The 24108-nt window shown below is 39.0% G+C and overlaps 2 protein-coding genes across 2 annotated transcripts; one reads left to right on the top strand and one right to left on the bottom strand.

The window, feature by feature from the left end:
* The first annotated feature begins 798 nt into the window (after positions 1-798).
* LOC122642265 (GATA zinc finger domain-containing protein 16-like) lies at positions 799-3051 on the top strand. Its single transcript, XM_043835707.1, has 3 exons — positions 799-1077; positions 2569-2790; positions 2956-3051. The coding sequence occupies exons 1-3, from the start codon at positions 799-801 to the stop codon at positions 3049-3051; spliced, it is 597 nt and encodes a 198-aa protein (XP_043691642.1).
* Positions 3052-10898: 7847 nt separating this feature from the next.
* On the bottom strand, positions 10899-20787 carry LOC122642709 (zinc finger CCCH domain-containing protein 14-like). Its single transcript, XM_043836266.1, has 3 exons — positions 20514-20787; positions 19331-19385; positions 10899-11848 (listed from the first exon to the last, which is right to left on the bottom strand). Exons 1-3 carry the CDS (start codon positions 20593-20595, stop codon positions 11080-11082), a joined length of 906 nt encoding a protein of 301 aa, XP_043692201.1. The 5' UTR covers positions 20596-20787; the 3' UTR covers positions 10899-11079.
* Between the last annotated feature and the right edge of the window lie 3321 nt (positions 20788-24108).

Raw genomic sequence — 24108 nt, 5'->3', positions numbered from 1 at the left:
GTAAGCTGCTATTGGCTAATACTAAGGAGCCGAGGTGAGGGGTAAGATCATAATGAGGAGATCGCCCAATGAGTGTCCATTAAGGCATTGGATTGGCTGGCACACATCTCAGCGTGTGCCCAGCCAACCCAGCTATTGGATGTTCATTCCGATCCATTTTGACCAGTTTCCATTCCTTGGTTGCGAAAGTTATGTTTACTCTCAATGCCTTGAGTTATTCCATGTTTTAATAAATCTCTTCTTCATATAAAAAATTAAAAAAAAAAAACCCTTATTGCAAAGCTATTATTATTATTATTATTTTTTTCCAATTTTTTTTTGCCCCCTCCTCCATTGCATTTTGTATGTCTTACATGATCAATGTACAAAGATGGTCGATCTACATAAAATCTATGGCTCCCATCCATCCAATCTTCTCTCTAAAACCACTCTATAAATAAGGGCATATATTTAGAGTTGTTTCATTTCTTCCTCACCACCATCTCCCCTTCTCTCTCTCTCTCTCTGTGTCGGTTCATCTTCCAAGCTATATATCGATCGATTTCCATGCATGAAGTGTCTACTTTCTGGATCCGATTTTTCATTGCTACTTCTTTTGGTTGTCTTAATTTGTGTCCATAGAGCTCTCTCTCTCTCTCTCTCTCTCTCTCTTTTTAATTCAAATCCCTTAAACCTCAGTTAACCTCTCCGTCTCTCTTAATTTTTTTTTTAATTATTTGGGTCAAACATTTGAGCTAGCAAGCTAGCTAGTACGAGTAGTAGTACTTTGAACTTTGAAGGAAGCAAAGAGCCAGAGAGATGGAGTTCAACACAGCAGATAGTCTGAACGAGACGATCATCAGGAGGAGGAATCTAAGTAGGCTAAGGGAGGAGGAGGAGGAGGAGGAGGAGTTGAGGGAATATGATCTCCTCAGTAGGCTTGGAAACCCAAGTGGTGATGACGGTGACCTCCACGTAGATTGTTCTCTTAAGCTCGGTCTCGGTCTCGGTCTCGGTCTCGGTCTCCCCAATGATGAAAACACTACAACTCATCCCAGCTCCTCCATTACCTTCGTCCATTCTTCGCCTCATCAACAGGTAATGTATAAGCAGCAAACCCTAGCTAGCTATTAATCTGCTTCACTAACAGAAAATGTCATTTGGGGTCTCCACTCTCCAGAGAGAGAACCCATCGATTAATATTCTCGAGTATTCCCGATACAATTACTCTAAAGGAGTGAAATGACATTTAATGAGTTTGTTTTGGGGCCCACAATTGCGGATGGATGGAGTGGATTGGCCAATATGAATCGGAATTATTGGATCAGGTGAATCGGTGATAGGTATTAAATTTGGGGATATTGTCGATATTGGTTAAACAAAAAAATCAACTTTTATTTATTTTTCAAATTTGAGGGTAAAATGGTCCAATCGAATCGGATACAATAAATTGGCAGAGTTCGATCCCCATTCGTGCCGTTTTGGAGCAGGCGGTCTATACATACAAGGTTTTCTAGGGTTCAGGCAGAATCTGACAGATTCCCGGCCATTTCCAGCTGATCCAGAAACGGAATCCACATACCCGGATATCGAGCCGGACCAAGGTGTCATCCGCATCAACTATGATAGTGTTGCCTTACATGTTTTAGAAACTTAAGTTTTTTTAACTTAATATTTCTTGATAAAAGATTTCGTACACAACCATGTATAATGCACGAAAGGAATAAGGATCGTAATCATAGATCTTGAAAATCATAATAGCTTCGGTCTTCACTGGAGCTTTAATTTATATACATGTTTGTCATTCACGGAATTTGCTTTGATTCATAAACTCACGTAGGTGGCTTTGACTTCTATTCAAATATTCTAGTCTTCAGGCTTTACGTAGTTTTTAAATTTTTTTTTTAATTTCTCTGCAGACCCTCTAATTAATAATAAATTTTAACATCTTTGGTACTAAAGTATATCTAACTAATAGCCACTTAATTATCTAAAAACCCATCTAAATTTGCCGAATTGAGTTTATAGCATCTCTAACTAATCAACACATGAGTGTACATGAACAACTCATTGTCGTTCAGATGGAATCTATTCTATGAGAATGTTTCATCTGAACGGCTGTGAGTTGTTCACGTATGTGAACATTCACCCCCCTCATGTAATCAAGGGTTGTGGTCTAAGACGATATGCTTCGGACACGGGTCCTATATTCAACTCCCCACAAGTATACTGTTATACGGTGCGGAGGGAGGATTTGTGTAATTAGGGTTTTCCTTTTGGCCCTAAACCAGAAACCAGGACAGGTTCAAGGGTTTCTTCATTAGCCCAAAAAAATAAAAAAATAAAAAAACCATGATCAAGAGGATGTCAGGGTTGATGCTCAAGGAAGACCCAGGTTCCGGGTGTACCAAATATGTTTAGTGCTTCTTTCTTTTTGCTTGTTCGCTAGTTGTTTTCCTTGTTGATGGCCATGTTGAAGGTGGAGGAGGATTTAGGTTATCCTAGTTTGTTTGTACACTTTCTATTTTCATTTTTAAATATTCAAATGCAATCTAACAAGTTGAGAGTTTAATTTTTATGTTGAAATAGGTCAGTAACAACCATGGCTTGATCATGACGGGTAGAAGTGCATTCCATTCTTGGAATCTCAATCGCTTGAACGGCCTTCTATGCTCAGCAGATGTCGCCGACTACGGCAACGGCAACGGTAACAAAACGTACTCCGGTGACAGCTCTGAGATTGTAAAGAGATGTGCATACTGTGGGAAGACTGATACACCATTGTGGCGTAATGGCCCAAATGGTCGCAAGGTAAAACTCCTAATTGTATTCTGCTCTTTTTTTTATTTTAATAAAATTCTACGGGCCGGCTTGGGTCCCAGAGAATGTTCGGATTAATAAAAATAAAAATAAAAATAAAAATAAAAAAAAAAAAAACCTTGTAATAATAATATTTTGTTTATTGTAACTTTGTAGACCCTTTGTAATGCCTGTGGTATTCGTTTTAAGAAGCAAGAGAAGAAAGCTTTGAGGATTTCAGAGCCCCACCCGAGTCCCAAACCGAAGTTCTAAGAGATGGGTGTTCTGCAGGTCATCATCACCGAGGTCTAATAAGTAATTTCGATCTTTTCGGAGTTGACCCTTGAGCCTTCCAGTTATGGGTTCTCTCTATCCTTTTGTATCCTCTTCGAATTTCCCTTGTAATATGATTCAGCTTTGAGATAAGTCGTTGATTTCGTTGTGGAGTTTTCTTCATCTATTTTGTATTTATTCTTCTTTTTTCATCTTTATTAATTATTCTTTTCTTTAATTTTTTTTTGGAGGTGGTGGGAGGGAAAGATCGAGGATCACATTCTTGTAGGAGAATGGTTCTCATACGCTTCAACCCAGTCAAATGGAATCCACTTCTCAGCCCAAGGAGAAGTGGATTCCATTTGGCTGGGATGGGGTGTACGAGATCACATTCTCATAAGAGAATATGATCCGGCGTCGGAGGGAAAGAATTCTTGGATTTCACTGAATATATTATTCATTCTAAGAAGAAAAAAAAAAAGTTCCGAGAGATGGTGATGGTGGGCTTATTTATCTATTTATGTTGGCTGGGTGACCATGACACCTTCGGGGGAGGGCTTCGTGGGGTACCAGTTTGGCTTGGAGAACGATTTGGCCTTGATTTGGAGGAGAAGCTGTTCCCTGATCTCCCTTTTGAGTATTGGTTAGCATGAATATTTTTGTTGTCGATTGCCAAGGCAGTGGGCCACCCAGTGGCCTTAGACCGATGCTGCCGTAGAGCTTCAATGGGCCACTTTGAGGATGTAAACAAGGCCCTTGCCGATGCGTGTTCTGAACTCACATGGCTAGTTTCCCTACTCAATGAACTCGATATTGGTACTCCTAGGCTGCCCATCCTAGGGTGTGATAACATCAGTGCTATATATGTATCATCTATCCCAGTCTTCATGCAAGGACCAAACACGTGGAAATCGATTTATACTTTGTTTGCAATAAAGTTGCCAAGAAAAAAATCGTAGTTCAGTTTATTTCTACAAAGGACTAGCTTGCTGACAATTTTACAAAAAGCCTCTCCTCTATCGGGTTCGGCTTATTAGGGACAAGTCGAAGATTCGAAGTTTCAAATCTTCCAATTGAGGGGATGTATCAACAAAAGATATCGTATAGGTCACTAGTGTGCAATCTCTGCATTCTCGACGATCACATTTTCCTTTCTCAGCACCTTCCTATTTTGGAATTACCAATATTGACAATATATATTGTCTTTCCTATTCTACATTGTGTACATTGTATTTCCATATCAACTCTAATGTTTCCTAAACCAGAGAGATCGCATGTAATCCTCATTTTTTTTTGTTAAAGGTCAGCAAACTCTTGTAATCCTCATCATTCTCTATAAATACAATGAGCTCTATATATGGAGAGCATGGGTTGATTCCAAGTTAACATAGGCATGGTGGAGGTTGTTGGTTAAGAGAGGAGGGAAGCATCGGCCAAGGAGGGATCGACAATGAGAAAGAAAGAAGAAGAAAAAAAACTTAGAAGAGGGTTCTTAATGTGGTGGCTCTTAATACAATGTTAAGACTAAAAATTATGATTCCATGATATTCACTTCAACTGATTACAATATATGGAGAGGGATTGAGCTCCTAGAGAATGGATACTCCATCTTTCAAAAAGGAAAAGTGACAAAGCTGATTTAGTGAGGCACTCAATCTTTATACAAGGAAAGAAGATAAATTGATTGAAATAATAATGGAAAGAGATGATTGAGAAACAATAATGGAATGAGAGAATTGAGTGAGGCCAGCCATATCACATCTGAAGAATGTGATATGCCAGCCAAGGCCAGCGTGCAAGAGGATACTTGGTTGATATATGGCAACCACTGTTCTCGGTGGATTTGTATTACACAAATTTCTACTGAACAATTTTGTTGAAGTAAAGATAGTGTAGCTAGTTTTGTAAATATAAACCTAATAGTGGCTAATCAAATAATTTTCCCATGTTGTTTTGAAGCAAGGGAATGCCTCCATCTACCCTAGCCTATATAAAGTGGTTTGGAGTGAGGGAGGGTTTCCAATCTACATCTCCTATGGCGGCCCCTACCATCTTTGCTTTATCTAGAGGAAGCTTTCTTGCTACTCCTTCATTACTTTGGGGTTTTTAGTCTGGTTTTTCTTCTTCAGTCTTTCTTCATTATCAAGCTTTAGCAACATCAAGGTATGAATGTTAAAATTTGATTTTCTCCTTGTACCAAACAAAGATTGTTGTTGCTGTCAGTTCTTGGAGGAAGAAGTCCATTGAAGGGGGCAAAATCTACATTAAGGTGAAATGCATACTTAAGCTCAACAGTTGATCTTGAGAAACTGATTTGAGTTTCATGTATTTGCATCCATTTCTCCCTCTATCCTATAATTGAAGCTGCGAAGGAGGAAACCATCGTGGCCATTTTCATTTAATCCAAATTAGAGTGTCCACTGAATCGGAAACAACAATTGTGTGTTGGCATCCTCCTTGGAAGGAAGGGAATTGTGGCAAAAAATGTATATAATGGAAGATTCAGATCTTATTTTCTAGAATGAGTTACCCTATAATTATTGTCTTGCAGATAATTTAAAGCCAAATAGCTATGGGGCTGACCATTCTATTAATTGGTGCATTGTTATTATCGTTGATGCAGAGTTTCCCATAGAAGGATCACATCTCTTTTATTATTACAAGGTGTTGGCTTCTCTAATATAACCCATCTTAAATCCTTTCTCAATCTAGTCGTAAAATAGTGTCATGCAAGGAAGTGATTATAATCTTTCCATCTTAGGTAATCAACCTTATAGAGGATGTGTGCACAAATCGAATCAACGATTTACCAAAGTATTCTAAGGTCTGTTTATTTCTTTTTTATGTAATCGATGTTTTTTCAGTTACATATCTCTCTCTCTCTCTCTCTCTCTCTCTCTCTTCTATAACCTCATTTTTTACTTCTAATTAATAAATTCTAGGCAAAAGTTACCCTTCCTTCCATAGGAGAGGAAGAATCCCTTCAGTTACGATAATTTATTGACTGATTTAGATCCAATAACTTGTAATAATATTCTGTTTCTTGTAATTAACTTTGTAGAGCCTTTGTAATGCCTGCGCTATTCGTTTTAGGAAGCAAGAGAAGAAAGCTCTGAGGATCTCAGAGCCCTACTTGAGTCCCAAACCGAAGTTCTAAGAGATGGGTGCTGCCAGTCAGGGTGGCTCTCCAATTTGCATTGTTTCTAAGGATAGACAAGGGCGCAGGAGTCTTGCCATATAGCCATCATTACCGAGGTCTAATAAGTAATTTTGATCTTCTTGGAGTTGACCCTGGTGAGTCCAGCTCACGTTCACATATGTGAGAGTACAAGAACAGCTCTCAGCTGTTAAGATGGAATCCACTTTGTGGGATCCACATGAATGGATCCCTTCTGAACAACTGGGAGCTGTTCTCTCGTACACTCACGTACAGCCCAACTCGGAGTTGATTCAAGGAGCTCACAGGTTATGGGTCTCTCTATCATTTTGTATCCTCTTTGAATATATTTCCCTTGTAATATGATTCAACTTTGAGATAGGCCGTTGGTTTTGTTGTAGAGTTTTCTCCATTTCTTCTTTTTCTTTTTTCTAATTTTTTTAGAGGTGGTGGGAAGGATAATAATATGTAAGGGTATTTATGTAATATCCCTTCATATGTTCTAATATAATTCTACTTGTATTAAAGCTCAAGCTGTGAGGGGCAATCTAGTAATTAGTCCATCTGACCTAAACCCTAGTTTCCCTATAAATACTAGCTAGAGGCAGCAACCTGGGTATTCCAAACTCAATACTCAGGGTGTAATGTTTTAAATAACCTTGTGCTCAAACCCTAAACCCTAACATAATAGAATCATGGGTAAATTACACGTCACCCCCTGGTTTTCAAACGAAACTTAGATCAACTCACTAATACAAGTGACTGAATACAAGACATCATACCTCCAACAACGACATACACGAATACACATGACACCTACATGAAAAGCTTTGGTTTCTTAGGACCTTTCCAAGCTCATCCTTGGACGGTTTTGATTTACTGAGGGAACACATGAACCAAAATTGGGTTTGATTTTAAGCACCAGCTCAAATTAAAGGCCCAAAGAATTTAGCTCAACCTTGGGGCCTTTCCAGAATGGGCTCAGGCTAGTTGTAGTAAAACCCTCCCCAGTGGCCAACTCTTCTAGTAACTAGTATAGGGCCCCAAATTCGTTTAAACATCTTCCACAACAAATCCGAGTGTCACTATTACCACGTGGACCTTTAATATTCTCATCTATTTTAATTTATTATGGAAAAAAGAACCCTAAAAGGCAGCGGGGTTCTTGTGCTAGATTCAAAGAAGCATGAAATGATCGCCCCGCCTCATGAAAGGCGAAAATCTCACCTTTGTTGATGCTTCCAATCCTTCCATGCATGGTAGAGCCACCACGCTGGCACAGGGGCCATGCTGCCTTTATTTAAGGAAACTTTCTATCTTTTATTATTTTATAACCTTAAAGATTATGTGAGAAATAGTCCAATTACAGGATAGAAATTCAATGAGACGAGAGCATAGTAAGTCTACCTTTCATGAAACTCTGCCGTTATAGTTCTCATTTCAATATATAATCCTCGTTTCATTCCGTTCCATTTTCAATGTGGGATTAAAGTTTCTCATACAAGTGTTTTACTTAAAAACAATTTCGAAGTGAATACGAGTTCAAACCTTATGGGAGAGACAACAATCAAAACCTTTCTAAAATTTTTGAAACTGTCCTTTTGTTTTAAGGGAGAGGGTTTCCCACAATGCCCAAATACTAATTTGTTCGAATGGAAACCCTAGGTTACAAATCCTAAATAGTGGATTTATGGAAACGTACGAAAGCATCCGCAGAAGGGCGCCATGCGGATCTTTACCCTTGTATTAAGTACACTTAAAAACTACGCCTATTTTTCTTTGAGATGATCCTTTTTGTAGCATCAAGATGAGAAGATTAATTTAATAAATACTAAATATTGATACTAGTAAAATTTTCCTCTTCTTTTCTCCTTATTCTTCCTGAATGAGGAATTTCATAATTTCCCTCTAAACAATAAATCCAAACTAATAGTTCCGCCATCTTTTGGCATGTATAAGAGCTAATATAATTGCATAAACACACATATACATAAATGAAAGGCTCCGATTTTCTTAGGACTTTTGTAAGCTCATGCTTGGATGGTTTTGATCTCCTGAAGTAACACATAAAACCCAAACCCAAACCCAAACTTGGGTTTTGATTTTTCTTTACAAAAACCTAAACCTAATCCAACCGAACCCAACTTTGGGTTATAATATCTCTCTCTCTAAACTTCAGTTGATTGCTACTAACCATCATGTGGTGATGCCAGCTGTGGTAGGGAAGCATTGGCTGTTCGTTTGGCTCTTTGTTCAGCAAAGGGTATAGGAATGTCTCAGATTTTTATTTGCTCAGATTGCCAAGTCCTTGTTGGGTGCCTCTTATTTGACTCCGTGCTGCTTCCGTGGGATTGCCACTATAATCAAAGATATTTTATTATTGCAAATTGAATTAGTTTTTTGTACCTTTCGACATGTTAGTAGATCGGTCAACGTGATTGCCCATTCTATTTCCAAGTAGGTTATAAATTACCCTAGACAGGGCTTTTTGGTCGTCTTCCATTCTGGATGACCTTTTGAGTATTGTAATGCAGTTTTGCCCTTTGAGACTTCAAAAATTCCCCCATACCCCCTCCTTTTGGGGGTTTGGGGGGCCCTTGCACCAAAAAAATATAATTACATTTCAAAATTTCCAATTTTAAGGAACTCCATGTTGAGGACCCAAAGTGACCTTTCAAATAGGCCATGAGCAACAACCAAGATGGTCATTATGGGAAGGTTAGAAACACCCGATATCACAAACGTATTCATTTTCCATTTGAGGGGGGAAAATTGCTACAGCCCGGGTTGCATCAATGTTCTTAATGCCCTCAATCGGAGCTGGATAGTTGAAATCCAAAAAGGGTATGTTGGAAAATACTAAAACCTAGAGATATCTGAAACCCCAAACAATTAGGGTTGGATAAGCTTCCATTTCCATCTTCCTTTATTAGGATAGCGAATGACTAAAAGGGAAGGTAAATTAAACATAAGCAACAAACAAGCGTTGGTAAAAGGTCTTTGCCAGTTTCCTCCTGAGGGTTATCTACATTTAGAGTGAATTTATACTTCCTTTCAATGCACATAACCAAATTAAAAATCAAGTAATTAAATATAGAAGAACTTTGTTCTAATTAAGATTGGTTAAAAAAAAATAATTTGTAACCTTAATTTTTCAACCCTTTAATATTCTTTTTTTAATGAAAGTAAATCTTGGAGATAGCTGCTTTGGTTCAAGCATCACATCCCTAAGAACTGCTTCACGGCCTGGAGGATCTTCAACAACTGTCTCCCTACTCTGGCTTTCCTGCAACATCGCCACATTCCTGTCTCCTCTTCTTGCTGCCTTTACTGGAACAATGTGGAAGACACGGACCACCTATTCTTCAATTGCCCAACTGCGACAACAATCTGGAAAGGCATCTTACAAAAATGTTGCCTTGCCATTAGAAGAATTCTCCCTTTCTCTCAGGAATGGATTTGGATTGATATGACTTTTGGGGGTCGATCGCTGTGTGACACTACTGGAAAGCTTGCTTTTTATGCTACCCTGAACCACATTTGGATGGAACGCAATATCAAGAAATGGACCTCCAATTCTAGATCTTACCAACATATTTGAGATTCCATCTCCTTTGATATTAGAGCGAAGCTTTCGACTGCTCCTCCCTCTTTTTGTACTGACACACCAAGGAACAGACTTATTGTTATCTCCTGAGATCTCTCCTCTATTTCCTTTTCTTCCCCTAGCCAGCAAAGCTGATGCTGGGGTTTCTTATTTTTTGTTTGGTTGCTCCCCTTTGAGGGGGCCCTATAATTGTCCTTTCTTCTTGGTAATGAATTCTTATTCACCCAAAAAATAAATCCTATAATTTTACATGGACAATGATAACTCTTGAAATAACATCTCGATAAATCACTTCCAAATTACTCTGAAAAAAAATACCTATATGGATAAATGGTCTAGACCTATATGCATACACAAATGCACGCCAAAGCCAATAAAAATGTGCAGGGAGATCAAACATGGTGGAATTTTTTATTTCAATGGGGGCAGGTACAATCATTTCGTCCGAGATTTGGATCCTCAGCAGTTTGGGGTTGAGCAGTCATCGTGCTATGCTCAACTCAAAGGCCGCCACGTGCATTTTATGCCAATCCAATGGTTGGTAGATGACGGCATATCAGTTACCACTCAAAATTCAAAAATACCAAGCCACCATCTACCAACCATTGAATTGGCATAAAACCCACGTACGACCTATAAGTTGAGCATTGAATGATGGCCACTCAACCCCAGGACGGACGCAGAGGATCCAATTCCGCCCTCTACTTACATGTTAAGCTTCAGGCCCAATAAAAAACCAAGATGTATGACCAACATGGGAGGATAGTTTATTGACTTAGGTTTCAAAATTTGATTAGTATAAAATCTAAACCTATTCAACAATCAAAACCGCCCAAGAATCCCATCCCATGTCTCAAAATAGACTGTACCTTAATTGAAAAAAAATAGGCCGTGAAAACAAATTTTCCCCAAGTCAAATAGACACACTATTAGACCTGGTCAAGGTAGGTTGATTTTGAAGTTGCAACAACAGGCCAAGGTTGGAATACCCAAAGGCTCAGTTTAATAGGGCATTTAGTTTCTAGAAGTACGCACCATGAGATACTTAAGAACACTACTAATAATATAAAGCTAAATTCTCACTGAAAAGAAACAAAACCTAAAAGGCTAGAAAACTACCGTTAATGTTGTCAAATTTTCCTTCCCTCAAAAGTTGGTCCACCATCACCACCAGTACGAAAACCGGCCTCTCAGATCTACAAGACAGATCTGAAGAAATTGTCTTTGTAGGGAAATAGAAAAGAGTGAACAACAAGGACAGCACTCACACCGCTGGTTTACGAAGCTCATTTGCTCCATGAGCAAAGTGACAACGGTCACCAAATGTGCATGATCCCTTTGCAAAGTTCTCACACATCTTTGTTTTGAAATTGTTTGCTGCAGGGGTAAGTGCCGCAGCTCCAGTGGGCTTCATGGGACCACCACCTCCTGTTGAACCGATGTTCACAATCAACTCCCTTACCATAGCACTGGCTTGCTTGATCTGATCAAAGGTTCCCTCAAGCTCAATATTTCTCAAGTTAGGGTCTGATTCATGCTCCCTAATAGAGAGCTTGGCACCAGTAAGGCGACAGATCTGCTTCGAGTTCACACCACCCTTCCCAATTATTGCTCCTGCTAGGGATGCATCAACGCTGATCTTGGCAGTTGCAGATGCACCAAAGCTTGCTGCAGCAGAAAGACCAGGTGGGGGCGGCTCCATCCGTCCCCCCATCCGGCCTCCCATCGGTCCTCCCATCATTCGGGGGTCTTCATGTGAATGTGCAATTGGTTTTCCGAGCTCCCTCTCACCATGGGCAAAATGACATTTGTCACCAAACTTGCAACCTTCTGCAGTGTTGAACTTGTTGCACATACGAGACTTCGTAGATGGTGAATTACCATCAGGCATTGGCGGTGGGCCCACTGGGTTTCTAGAGGTAGGAGGTAGAGTTGGGTTGCCACCCAAGTTGGTCATCTGAGCAACAGCATTGATCCCACCTGGAACATAGTGCAAGAAGTGGCAGCCTTCGCCAAACGGGCATCCAGCAGTACTGCATCCAAACCATGATCCAATTTCAGAGACCATTGCGAAAGCCAAACACAATTAGGGGTGTAGTCAATCTTGGCAAAATAACGTGCTAACACAAAAATAAAACAAACTATTTAAAGCAGATATACTAAAAGGAGAAACTATAAAAAAACACAGGTGGGGGAAAATAATATGAATGGAGAACCTATGAAACAACTTTTAAGACACAGCAGGAAGCAAATCACATAAAGGGTAAAAGCTATAATTTAGAGGTTACCATAAGTTAGTATTTTCACAACCTAAAGAGTTTAAGAGCAGAAGTTTTTTGCAGTAAAAAAAAATCTCATATGAAAAAGCATAACACATTTTTTATTTTACTTCTAGCCAATTTAAGTCCATACAAACAGAGGTAAGGCAAAATGCTTCACTTCAGATATCTAAGATACAACATTGACTGGGGCCCATGCAATTGGTCCAAATAGAAGTTGGTTCAATGAAACCACCTCTATATTCATTAAAAAGACAAGCTCCCATAATCCACACTGCCCGTCTTATTCAAAACAAGATGAATGCTCAACACATGAAAATCAAAAAACATAGAAACTATACCATCATAATAATTTGATTATATGGAATAAAATAAAAAAATATTGATTAAAATTTCAAATCAAACCAACAGAAAATATACATATCAAGTTGTTGATTGCCAAAGGGGGAAAAATCGCAATTGTGTAAGCGTGTGCACTGTCTAATTGAACGAGAAGGTCCATTGAATTGAATCTTGTTAACCATTGTCATGTATAGGAATGCTATATATGGATATCATAATCTATATACAATCCTTTACTTCTCTCCTATATCAATGATTCACAAAATAAAATGTACAGCCTACAATTGTTATCGTCTACGGTTCCTGACCGGTGCGGTTCCCTAGTGCCTCTCACAAGAGGGGGGTGGGACCCACCAGGGGCACCTGACCAAACACTCTGCCCGGGTGGGGTCCACCTTACTCTTGTGAGAGACACTAGGGAACCGCATAGGATAAAAATTCGTACAGCCCATCTATGCTAAAGGTTAGAGTTCAGCTCTCCTCCAAAAGCGAATCTATCATAACACCCTTCAAACTCCACAATTGTTATTTGCATAACATTTTCAAAACATCAGATTGCAATCATTGCATCATTGGGGAAAGAATAGAAAATGTAGTCAACCATTCATTGGCAGTCAACAGACATTTGGCGGCTCCATGAAAGACTCATACAAATCAATTTATTGATGAACTCAACTGAACATACCTCTCCACCGTATTTTCATAACACTTAATATTGAGACAAGCATCCAGTGATATTATTCGCTCTAGAATACTTCAGAGGACCAACACAGTGTATTTCAGCTTTATGCATTCAGAAATTCTCTCAGCACAACACCAAAGGTCTATCGACTTAGAACCGGAACCATATAAATTCATAATGAGTCTTTCACGAACCCAAAAAACATCAACCCCTTTTACCGACTAGGATTCAGGAACCATATAAATTCATAATGAACAAAAGAAACTTGAGTTCCATGGTATCCATGTATAAATTTCAAAATCACAGAGATCAATCCCCAAACTACAACATGTAGTGAATCACTGCCCTTTCCTTCCATAATTACAAACATTAGTTTGACAGACTTTAATCAATAAGGATATATAAAGTAGATTGCAGGCACCAATTTCCCTCTAAGAGGATTCTAAAGATTAGTCCACAGATATCCACATTGAGCCACAGAGACTAATGAATCTAGCCACAAAGCATTCTATCCAATTTAAAAGAGACTTATGAATGAAATTTACTCTGAAAGATTTCAAATCATAACTTCCAAAATTCCACTCCCAAATAAAGCAGCAACTTCCAAATAACTTTAAATGGGTAAAAAGCATCCAGATAAATATGGAGGACATTTCGTAATACCTATAGGTCCTTAAGTTGCCCTCACACGAAGCAACCCAACTAAAGACACTTTGTAAAACCTATAGGTCCTCAAGGTGCCCTCATACGAAGAAATCCAACCCCATAGGTTGCAATGGACAAATCTTTCACAAAGAACATAGCTTCTGAATTACTTCAACAATTTCTTCTACATTTTTGTGCCAATGTTTTACCATAGTCACAATGATGTATTCCATTCCCATGGAATAAGATTGTTATCTCCAAGTTAAAAAATAAATGCACTCACAGCAAAGTTTTAAAGCAACCAGATTTCTCATCAACACCAAGCCATGCTGGACTTTCACATAAGCAGGAATGACCAGCAATCTCAAAGTACCAATATGTATACATAAAACTTCTTTGTGACAAGCATCCAAATAACTAGGCAGTAGATGTACTACCCAACACCCTCACACTGTTTTGGATATCAACGATTTACTAAGGGTCTGTCCGAATGACAACTCTATAGGTTATCAAAAAAAAAACGACTTTATAGGTTAACTTTGGTTATTGTAACCTGATTTTATTTGCCCATCATCTATTCAAAGCAACACTTTCAATTAAGGGCAAAATACTCATTTGGCCAAAACTCTAAACAATCTTCTCACTCCTCAATCTCTACGTTCCATAGTGAAACTTTAATGGATTAATTCGATCTTCCTTCCTCTCCGTCGTCTCCAGTCATTTTTTCCAACCACTTGAAACAGCAAGGACATAAAACCTTAGAATATGAGCCATGAAACATCAAATCTTGTGCATAAATAGATGTCATTGGAATCTTCATGAAACCTTAAACTATGAACCATTAAAACTATGGAGACCTGGCTGGAAATTCAAAATCATGTGTAGGAGATCTAGATTCTAAAATCCCTTTGAACGACAATGTGAACGCCAATATATTTTGGAGGACATTGGAGAGAGAGAGAGAGAGAGAGAAGAAACGAGCCTTCTTCCAAAAATATTCACCGGACTATTTTAAAATGACAGAGAGGGTTGACTGCACAAGGCCCCTGCAGTGGAAAAGAATTAACCCAGCAAATGGAAGATGCTAAGCTCCGGACAACATATGGATTGGCACACCTTCGGGAAGAGGAGAGCGGCCACAGATTACATCGTAAGACACTTGAGAGTGCAACTAAAGAGAGAAAAAGAGAGAGCAGTGATTGAGATGAAAGGAAAAACGAAAGAAGATACTGTACTTTGAACTGTGCTTCCCTATCTTGTTAAGTGATAAAGGAAAGAGGGAGAGAGAAATTAGGAACAATCAGTCATATGGAGGTAGATGTGCCTGCTCAAATAGAGAAAATGTAGGAACTTTCCAAGGTCATTTCATTCCTCTTCAACGCAAGCTAAATAGTTACATTTGACAACTAACCACCACCATACTTGACTCCACTACTTACACAACTCCACTTCACTATTAGTTATAATAACTTCTACCATTACCACGTACATTAATGACGCATACAATAACTACCAACTTCCAACAACATGGAATAACCATCACTTAACATGCAACCGACCCTAGCAGTCTACGTGTGTGAAGACCATGGCTCTTGATCACGTAACAACCCTTCCCCCTAAAGAATGGACTTTGTCCTCAAGACCTAACTCAAGAAACTCATAGCATGAAGGGAGATCTTTGGCTTCTCCTGCACCTCGACGGTTGCAGCTTCCTACAGTTTTGCAATGCCATCAACATCTTCGTTATTAAGACCCTCAATCACAAACAACCTCTTGAGCGATGTCCTGCCACAAACCGTTCACTATAGTTATAACAATTAACAACCCCTTCGACCTCTTTCTTGCAATTCAGCAGAAGTCATTCTCCTCACCAGAAGAGAAGAGCCGTCTAGGGCTGGTTTCCTTCAGGGAAACCACTTTCCCTTTTGCTTTAGGTATGGAAACAACCTGTCATTGCATCAAATTACAATCTTCAAATAGACAAGCGAATACAATGGCAGCAGATATGGACATGGGTCGTCCAGCCACTACATCTGCCCTTATGCTGTACTTGAGGCCACTAAGCAAGCAGCTGACTTGTTGATGAGGTGGTAGAGAGACAACCTTTTGTAGCAACTTCTCGAATTGCATTTGATAACTTCAAACAGATCCTACTAGTAGTTTTGTCAATTCTACAAAAAAAAATTTGGAATTGTGATGGTCTATACCTCAAATGTAACCCATCACAGCAGTGTAGCCTAATCATCTCTCCCACCCTTATTTTTGAAACAGTTGATACCATAATTGTGCATACCCCTCCAAGTGAATGGACGAGCATCACTACTTCCTCCTCGGGGTTTGGTGGAAATGAAAAGGCAGCTCCACTAGACAAACCTAACTTGTGGTTCTTCGTTGCCATTAAAGTGCGAAAAGTCGAGTATGAGTAATTTGGAGGTGAAAAACTGTTGGGAACCAAGCTATCAGCTTCCAATGTGTACTCAAGTTGTTCATCATGGATTGGTGGCGGTGTCATGGAATTATCTCCCTCCCGCCGTATGAGTTGTCCGTGAGTCAAGTCTCCCGAGCACAACTTGCTCACGATGAGACGTTGCCCTTCTGAGAGAGATTCAACATCACCCTCAAGCTGCTCCGCCCTTCCATCCATATCTGGCTCGGATACCAAGCTGGTTTTACTTTGAACCATGCTTCCCTATCTTCTTAAGTGATAAGGAAAAGAGTGAGAAACTATGAACAATTGGCCTTATGGAGGTAGTCGTTCCTCCCCAATTAGAGAAAATACAGGAACTTCCCTATCTTGTTAAGTGATAAAAGAAAGAGAGAGAAATAAGCAACAATCAATTATATGGAGATATTCGTGCTCCCTTCTCAAATATAGAAAATATACGAACTTTCCAAGGTCATTTCATTCCTCTTCAACGCAAGCTAAATAATTACATTTGCATAGGTTACCACCACCTTACTTGACTCCACTACTTACACAACTCCACATCCCTATTAGTTATAATAACTTCTACCAGTACCACAAACACTAATGATGCATACAATAACTACTAACTTCCTACAACATAGAATAACCATCACTTAGCATGCAACCAACCCTAGCAGCTACGTGCGTGCAGAGCATGGCTATTGAACACGTAACAAAAGAGGAGAGCGACATAAGAGTTGCTGATTGAGTCATCAAAAAAAGGGGAGGGCTGCAGGATTACATCGGAGGACACTAAAGAGTATTGCCAGAGAGAGAGTGGCAATTGAGACGAAAAGAGATGAGGAAGAAGAGAGTGGACACAAGAATTGCTGATCAAGTCATAGAAGAAGACATTTGAAAGGATGAGATTTAAATTACTTTATTACCCCTTACGTACAAGAGAGTGGATATTGAATATGGAGAGCGGAGGAGAGTAAGGTTAAAACAATTCTGACACCTCCCAATGTTCAGCAAGCAAATCCCATCATTTAATGTATATATTGATAACAATGTCTCAACATTTTAAAATATTGAAAATGTAATCACAAAAGGTCAAATAAATTTCAGAAGATGGTACTCAACTAAAGCACTGTCCAAACAACTAGTATCAGATATTTTCTACGCATCTTACACTCCATGGTGAAGGACTGTGTTCACACATTGTTTTCTGGTACACATCTTATGTCAAAGAAAACCTTGTTATTGTCCACCAAAAATAGACTAAAAGAGTTCAGCAACATGTATAATCTCCACATTTCAAAGAATACAACTGACACAACCAAATGTAATGTTGTGGTTGACTAAGAAGAAGGGAGGTGGGAAGACCACATCTTTTCAGTTTCCTCTTAACAGAATTGTCCCTATTCTATCAACTAGAAATCTCAGCAATGCGCTACAACATACATTTTACCTACCACATGGCATCTTGGTGAATACTGTCAATGATTCGGATCAAGGTTAAGAATTTCAGATTTAGGTGCGATTTTGACCCCCAACTGAAATATTTCAGTATTTCGGTATTTTTCGGTGTCAAAATTTGGTCCATTTCGTTGAAAAATGAGAAATGGTATTTTTGGTGGCCAAACCATGGAATTTTTGCCCTAGAACTTCAGAGAATGCCTATTTAAGCATGATTACACATGTTTGAATCATTAGATGAAAGGGGGGAAAAACCAAAGAGGTAGTTTAGCTTCAGATCCTATGACATATGACAGCCATGACATACTCTGCCTAAATACTCTCCCAAAATCCATCACAGAATTTGAAAAAATTTTGGACAAACGATACTTCAAATCCACCAGAATGTTGAAATGGATACTCCAAAATTGATCACCAAGCCAATTCAAAAGCAAAATGAAAGATTTTACGGGAAAAAAAGAAGGATTTCTAGCAATTCTGGAGCTCTTACAAGAAAGGGGGAAAATCTAGAAAACAAATCAAAATTTTGACTTCTCTATGGTTCACAAAGGATTTAGTTTCAACTCACATCAAAACAGTTATTTTGCTGAAATTTCAACATTTCAGTCAAAATTTTGAACCATGCTTTGGACAAGGCTTAACACATGACGGAAATATGAAAAAGTCTAGATTCAAGATCTAACAAAGAAGCTAGCCCAGATGGTCCCTAGATTATGGATGTAACAATTATGTCCAAGACCACACCAATAAGGCACCTAGGTGACCAAGGCGCCCTCCCAGCAAAGGGCACCTGGACACCTAGGCTTCTGCAACTCTAGGCACCTCCAACGCCTGGACAACTATGAAACCCTCTAGGACGTACCCAGTGCACAAGGATCCCGCCACTGCTGGGTCTGGGGAGGATCATAATGTAAGGAATCTTACACCCTGTTTCGCAGAGAGGCTTTTTCCCGACTCAAACCCACAACCATTAGGTCACAATGGAGCAACCTTTACCATTTCACCAAGGTCCGCCCTCTTCCTTTACTAAATGCATAAAGAATGGAGCTTCAAAAAGAAAACCAGATACTACATTGAACAAGTGTCACCCTTCATAAAATGAAATACAAGTGCAAATAGCCAATATGGCATAAAATCAAGTGTTTTAACCTTCATTGGCATTTGTTATCTGAAGATCAGAACTTATCAACGCCCCTATCTAAACCAAGCAAGATCTGTATAACCAGAGGATCAATTTAAACAAACAGAAAAATTTTGTGCCAATCCACTATATCTGAAAGCCAAAAGCCAAAAGCCAAAAGCCAAAAGCCAAATGCAATGTCACTTAAATGCATGTAGTAATTATTTAAGCCATATGCGACAAAATATAACCAATATAAAGAGACATCCTTCCATCCCAATTGAATTCATCTTGTGCTACAGACAGTGTCTTGTAATTATATCCGACAACTGCAAGTGTTGAGCAACATGTTATCTGAGTTCAACCATCTTCTTAGCTGATTAGAGAGCATGAATATTAACCTGTGTAACAACTTTAGATTCCCAATTCATTAGACTTGAGATGACTGTAATTGCTTATGAGAAAGGTAAAACAGAATTATTACTAGAATTATATAATATGCATTAAAGGGAGATAAAATTGCGTTTACAATATTTATTTTAGACAAGTTAAGATTATAACCTGAAAAACTTGGTGCATGGCTTCGATTTGCTTCCTATACCAGTTGACTCCATTTCTGTTCCAGAACATTAACTACTTTTTCTCAGTTAAATTTCAGTGAATTTTTAATCTGTGAACTTCAACAATATCCAAGACGCATAATTTAAAGGAAAAACATCAGTAACCAACTATTCTAGAATGCATAAGGCCATCATGTTTTAACCAAGTTACCCACTAAATATAATTTCCATTGAACTGTGTACGTATAATGAAATTGACACAGAATATAGGACCCCAAAAATTGTGGCATGCGGTTATAGAAAGGAAAGGTGCATATTAAATACCCGGATGACATATCATTTAGAAGTTTAAGAATTCCTTGTTCATTTTTTTTCTTCCCATGTTGGATGGAAAATCTAACATTATTATTTTCAAATTCCAGGCCTGAAGATTGGAAGCTTATTCAAAGTGGGGACAGTTCAATTAATGCGTGGTTTGTGGAATAAACAGGGTTTTAAGCCCTTCAAGGGTTTAAGCTACGGCTTCAAACACGAAGACAAGGCCTAATCACAACAACAAACACTTCTATTCTCCGTTTACCAAATTAGAGTGTTGAACATACAAGCGGTGAGAAAAGAACTAAAAAAACACAAAACGGGAGAGGTCTCCGTATTGTTAAAATAAACGTATCAACGGGAAACTGACAAAACATTAAATCTGCAACAGATGCACAAAATTTAACTAAACGAAAGTAATAATGAAGACGGGAAAACAAAAAACATGGGAAGGGAGCTATTACAATAGAGAATGCCAACACTCTGGAACCCGCAAACACAGATCCACGGTAGAAGAGAATTAAAAAAAAAAAAGAACAACAGAGAGGGAGGAAGAGATCAACGCTAGAACCATAATAACTTTAAAAACTTGAATACACCTACGCTACACTCACCAAAAAAATCTAAACCTACTTAAGAAAATTAGTATTAAAAAAAAAACCTAAAATCACCTAATGGACCTGCGAAACACCATAATTACTTCCGCCATGGCTAATAGAGCACTCTTCAGAAGTGAAGAGACTTTCAGACCAAACTACAGTAACTTCAAAAACAAATGCTACCACAACCTAGATCGGAGCCGCAGACAGATATAGCAATAAACTTACAACCAAATCAAGCAAGCAATACAAGACGAAAGAAACACGAACCTTGCTTGGATCTTTTAGGTCCTCCATTGCCATTCAATGCAAAGTCCGGCCTCCCCCTCTTACGAGCATGTCCAAAATCCATTATCTACCAGCACAGATAGAGATCCAAAGAAATAATAGGAGGAGTGCAAAAGAACTTAAACCACTAAAAGGAAAAAAGAAAGCTAAACCCTAGAGAGTAAGAACCCTGTGCCGTAAAGGAAAAACCCTAGGGTTTGCAGGAGAGGAAACGATAGGGCGGGGGGGGGGGGCGCTCAACTCGAAAGAAGAGGAAACCAGATACGATAGGGGGTGAGGAAACCAGATACAAGAGGGGGTGAAGATATACTATTTGTAACGAGACAAGTAAAGAAATTATTGGCGAAAAAAGGATTTCAAAATTAGGGTTTAAATTGGATTTGATGTTTGAGTTTGGATCCCGCGCGCAAGGACGGATGATTGCAAGGTTACAACTTACAACCTACTCCACTCGCTAGTCACTGGATCCAGTGGAGTGGGCTGAGGCTCTCATACTATCACTTCACATTTCCACGTGGTACTATGCTGACCTAATATGATTGCTGTAATTAAATCTATACAGTTTCAATGTTTGGTTACTGAACTTTGGGAAAAAGTTTTTACGTAGTCAATGTTACCAAACACTATCAATAATTTAAGGGTGTTCCACAAGAATAATAATAATAATGATAAATTACATCTCCTCCCTTGTACTTGGCCTTAATTACACATTTCTTTCCTTTACTTTTTTTCAATTACACCTAGACCTCTATGGTTGACAATTTTAATTTGTTGTTAGTTATTGTATGGAAGAGACTATTTTACTCTTGTCTATTGTTAGTCTGTTAGATATAGTTTGGTTTAATATATAAGGTGGGACGACAACTTCTTCTTCTTCTTTTCTTCTTCAACCACTATTACACCCCATCAAACCCTCCATGTGCACCTCACTACCCCACCACCGCTGCAACTACAAAATCACATTCTTCTACAACTACAGAAATTAATCGAGACTTGAGAGAATTAGCAACATAAATAAAATGATGTTGTAGAGCATCTAGTAGTTTAGAACAAACTAAATCTAAAGCCCTCAAAAATTGATTGTGGGCACCACACCCCACATATATCCGAGGTGTACCCCTCACTCTATTAGCAATAAATGATGTTGATCAAGTCAAAGCAGTGCTCGAACTTCTCTGTTGTGACTGCTTTTGTAAACATCTCCGCTGGATTGTAATCAGTATGAATTTTCTTCAAAATGGATGTATCATTCTATCACAAGCTCCCTAATCTTATGAAACCCCACATCAATGTGTTTTGTCCTTGCATGAACCACTTGGTTATTGGAAAGATGAATTGCACTTTGGCTATCACAATGCAATACCATGCCTTCTTGCTCCATTCCCAGCTCACGAACCAACCCATCCCCCATGAAATAAAAAATCCCAACCATGTTGATACCTTTGTGCCCGTTCTTATTGGCCCCCATGCTAGTGCAAGGGCTACGCAACCAAGCAACGATCTCTTGCCCATTTTTAAGTATTTGTTAGTGCTCGTGGCAGTGGTGGTCATTAGCAAATGGTTGTGGGTACAGTATTTTGTTGGTCAGCAAGGTGTGTCTAATTTTTGGGCTTGCGTGGTTCTTATTATCGGTCTAAAGGGTATTTATTAGAAAGTATATATATTCGCTTAGTATGACCGAAAACGCACTTTTCTGAGCCCTAGAGAAGAAGGAAATCGTGGAGAACTCGTCTTCGACCATTCTGGCATGGTTCGAGAGTAGAGGCGCGAAGGAAGTCATCTGAAAACCTCGATTTGGTGTTGGCGATGGATTTGAGTGCTTGATTCATTCTATTGAAGATCTCACAGCATTCGTTTGGAGTTGGAGGTTTGCCTTTGAGGAGGTAAACGTGATCATAAACCATTACTTCTTTGTTTTGGGTTGGGTTTGTAATTGAATCTGTTTATTGGGTTGATTGATTGTAAGGCTGAGGCCATTATTGTATTGGGATTGAGGTCCTTGCCCTCACTGAGGTGAGAGGTTGAAGCAGGGTAAGGGGTATCCAGGCCGTAGGGGCAGCTTATTGTATTTGAGTTGAGTATTGGGCATATACGAAACCCCAAGGGATATTACTCCGTGGACGTAGCCTTCACATACTGTGAGGTGAACCACGTATATCTTGTCTCGCTGTTTATTTTTTAAGACTAATCTCTGTTTTGCCGAGTGGGTTTACAGTCTTGGTAGACCTGGCCACATTCTGGTGGTGCGAGGTGGGACTGTAAGCGATCTTGTTGTTTACAGAAAACAAGAAAAAGGGAAGCTGATTCACCCCCCCTCTCAGTTTGATTCGGTGTTCACAGTATTGCTTTGCAATTATAAACTATTTCTTTTGAAACCGATAGACCAATAGATAATATCATGGAGATGGTAGGACCATGACACGTAGGAGAACCACCAAGACCTTACTTTTTAGTTTAATTGAGAAACAATCTCTCCTCAAAGCATTGCATACATTATGACCCTCCTCGATCAGACCTCGCAATGGCAGTAGTTTTGTGCACTGGGTACACCCTTGTATTTGTGTTGACATTGAGATTCATTGTACAATTTCTATTCCTTGTGCCCCAATATCATCAACTACTGTCCTGATACAATGGTTAAGACACACGTGGCAAACCATTCACTAGTAACCTCTTCACAGCGTCCTTCGTTGGGTTACATCCTGCAAAAGAAGAAGAAGAACTGAAGCAGGTCGATTTGTTCGAAGAAGAACGATGAGGATGAAATGTTGAATAAAAAAATTATTAAATAATAAAATTGAAGAAAAAAAATACGAATGGAGTAAAAAATGGGAGGGAGAAGAAGCAGATGGGTGCTTTGATTTTTTACCATTTTAATGACAAGAATAGTAGAACATAAAAGAAGAATGGTAAGTTAAATAGATTAGTAGGTTACTAGGTGAAAAGGAAGGGCAATCTGGGCATTTAAAAAATGAAGGTAGAAGCAGATGTAAAAGTTTAAAAGTAGAAGAGTATTAGAAAAGAAGTTTAAGATAGGACAGTTTTAATAAATATAGGCTAAGTGTAGGGTAGTGATAGTAATTGCCCAATTCAAATATCAAACAATTCCTAAACGGGTGAGAGTGGCTGATAGATTGACAATGCCAACTAGAGAGATTAAACAGAGTCAATAATTTCCACTAATTTACCTTGTCGTACAACCTGATTTAGCTCATGTAATGGGTTGGTGAATCAATACAGATCTTCTATGACGCGCTGCCCTATCCTGCCTGTGCTGCGTAGACACAGGGTCATGCGCAATGACCACCTTACCCCGCTCGGGCAGGGGTAAGGCAGCCAATGCGCACCACCTTGTGTCTGCGCAGCACGGCAGGATGGGCAGCCCCCGCCGTAGAAGATCTGGATCCGTTGGTGAATATCCTCTTGGTATGTCCCACTGATGAAATCTCATTTCTTCCTTTGACTATTTTCAGCCATTAAACCATTTTATTATCAAAAGTTCGACTTTTAAAATGAATTCTCAAAGCCATTAAACCATTTTATTATCAAAAGTCTGAAACTTTGAATACAACATAGA

The sequence above is a fragment of the Telopea speciosissima genome, chromosome 10 (assembly GCF_018873765.1).
Source record: "Telopea speciosissima isolate NSW1024214 ecotype Mountain lineage chromosome 10, Tspe_v1, whole genome shotgun sequence".
Classification (NCBI taxonomy): Eukaryota; Viridiplantae; Streptophyta; class Magnoliopsida; order Proteales; family Proteaceae; genus Telopea; species Telopea speciosissima.
The sequence above is the reverse complement of the archived record's forward strand: the minus strand, read 5'-3'. Positions and strand labels throughout refer to the sequence as shown.

Bases quoted from the DNA above. Each gene is read 5' to 3' on its own strand.
- LOC122642709 (XM_043836266.1), bottom strand. From the start codon at position 20,595: ATGGATTTTGGACATGCTCGTAAGAGGGGGAGGCCGGACTTTGCATTG. The intron at 19,386-20,513 runs GTTCGTGTTTCT...GTTCTGGAACAG, and splicing joins ACCTAAAAGATCCAAGCAAG to AAATGGAGTCAACTGGTATA. The intron at 11,849-19,330 runs GTTATAATCTTA...GTTTGGATGCAG, and splicing joins CCATGCACCAAGTTTTTCAG to TACTGCTGGATGCCCGTTTG.
- LOC122642265 (XM_043835707.1), top strand. From the start codon at position 799: ATGGAGTTCAACACAGCAGATAGTCTGAACGAGACGATCATCAGGAGG. The intron at 1,078-2,568 runs GTAATGTATAAG...ATGTTGAAATAG, and splicing joins ATTCTTCGCCTCATCAACAG to GTCAGTAACAACCATGGCTT. The intron at 2,791-2,955 runs GTAAAACTCCTA...GTAACTTTGTAG, and splicing joins ATGGCCCAAATGGTCGCAAG to ACCCTTTGTAATGCCTGTGG.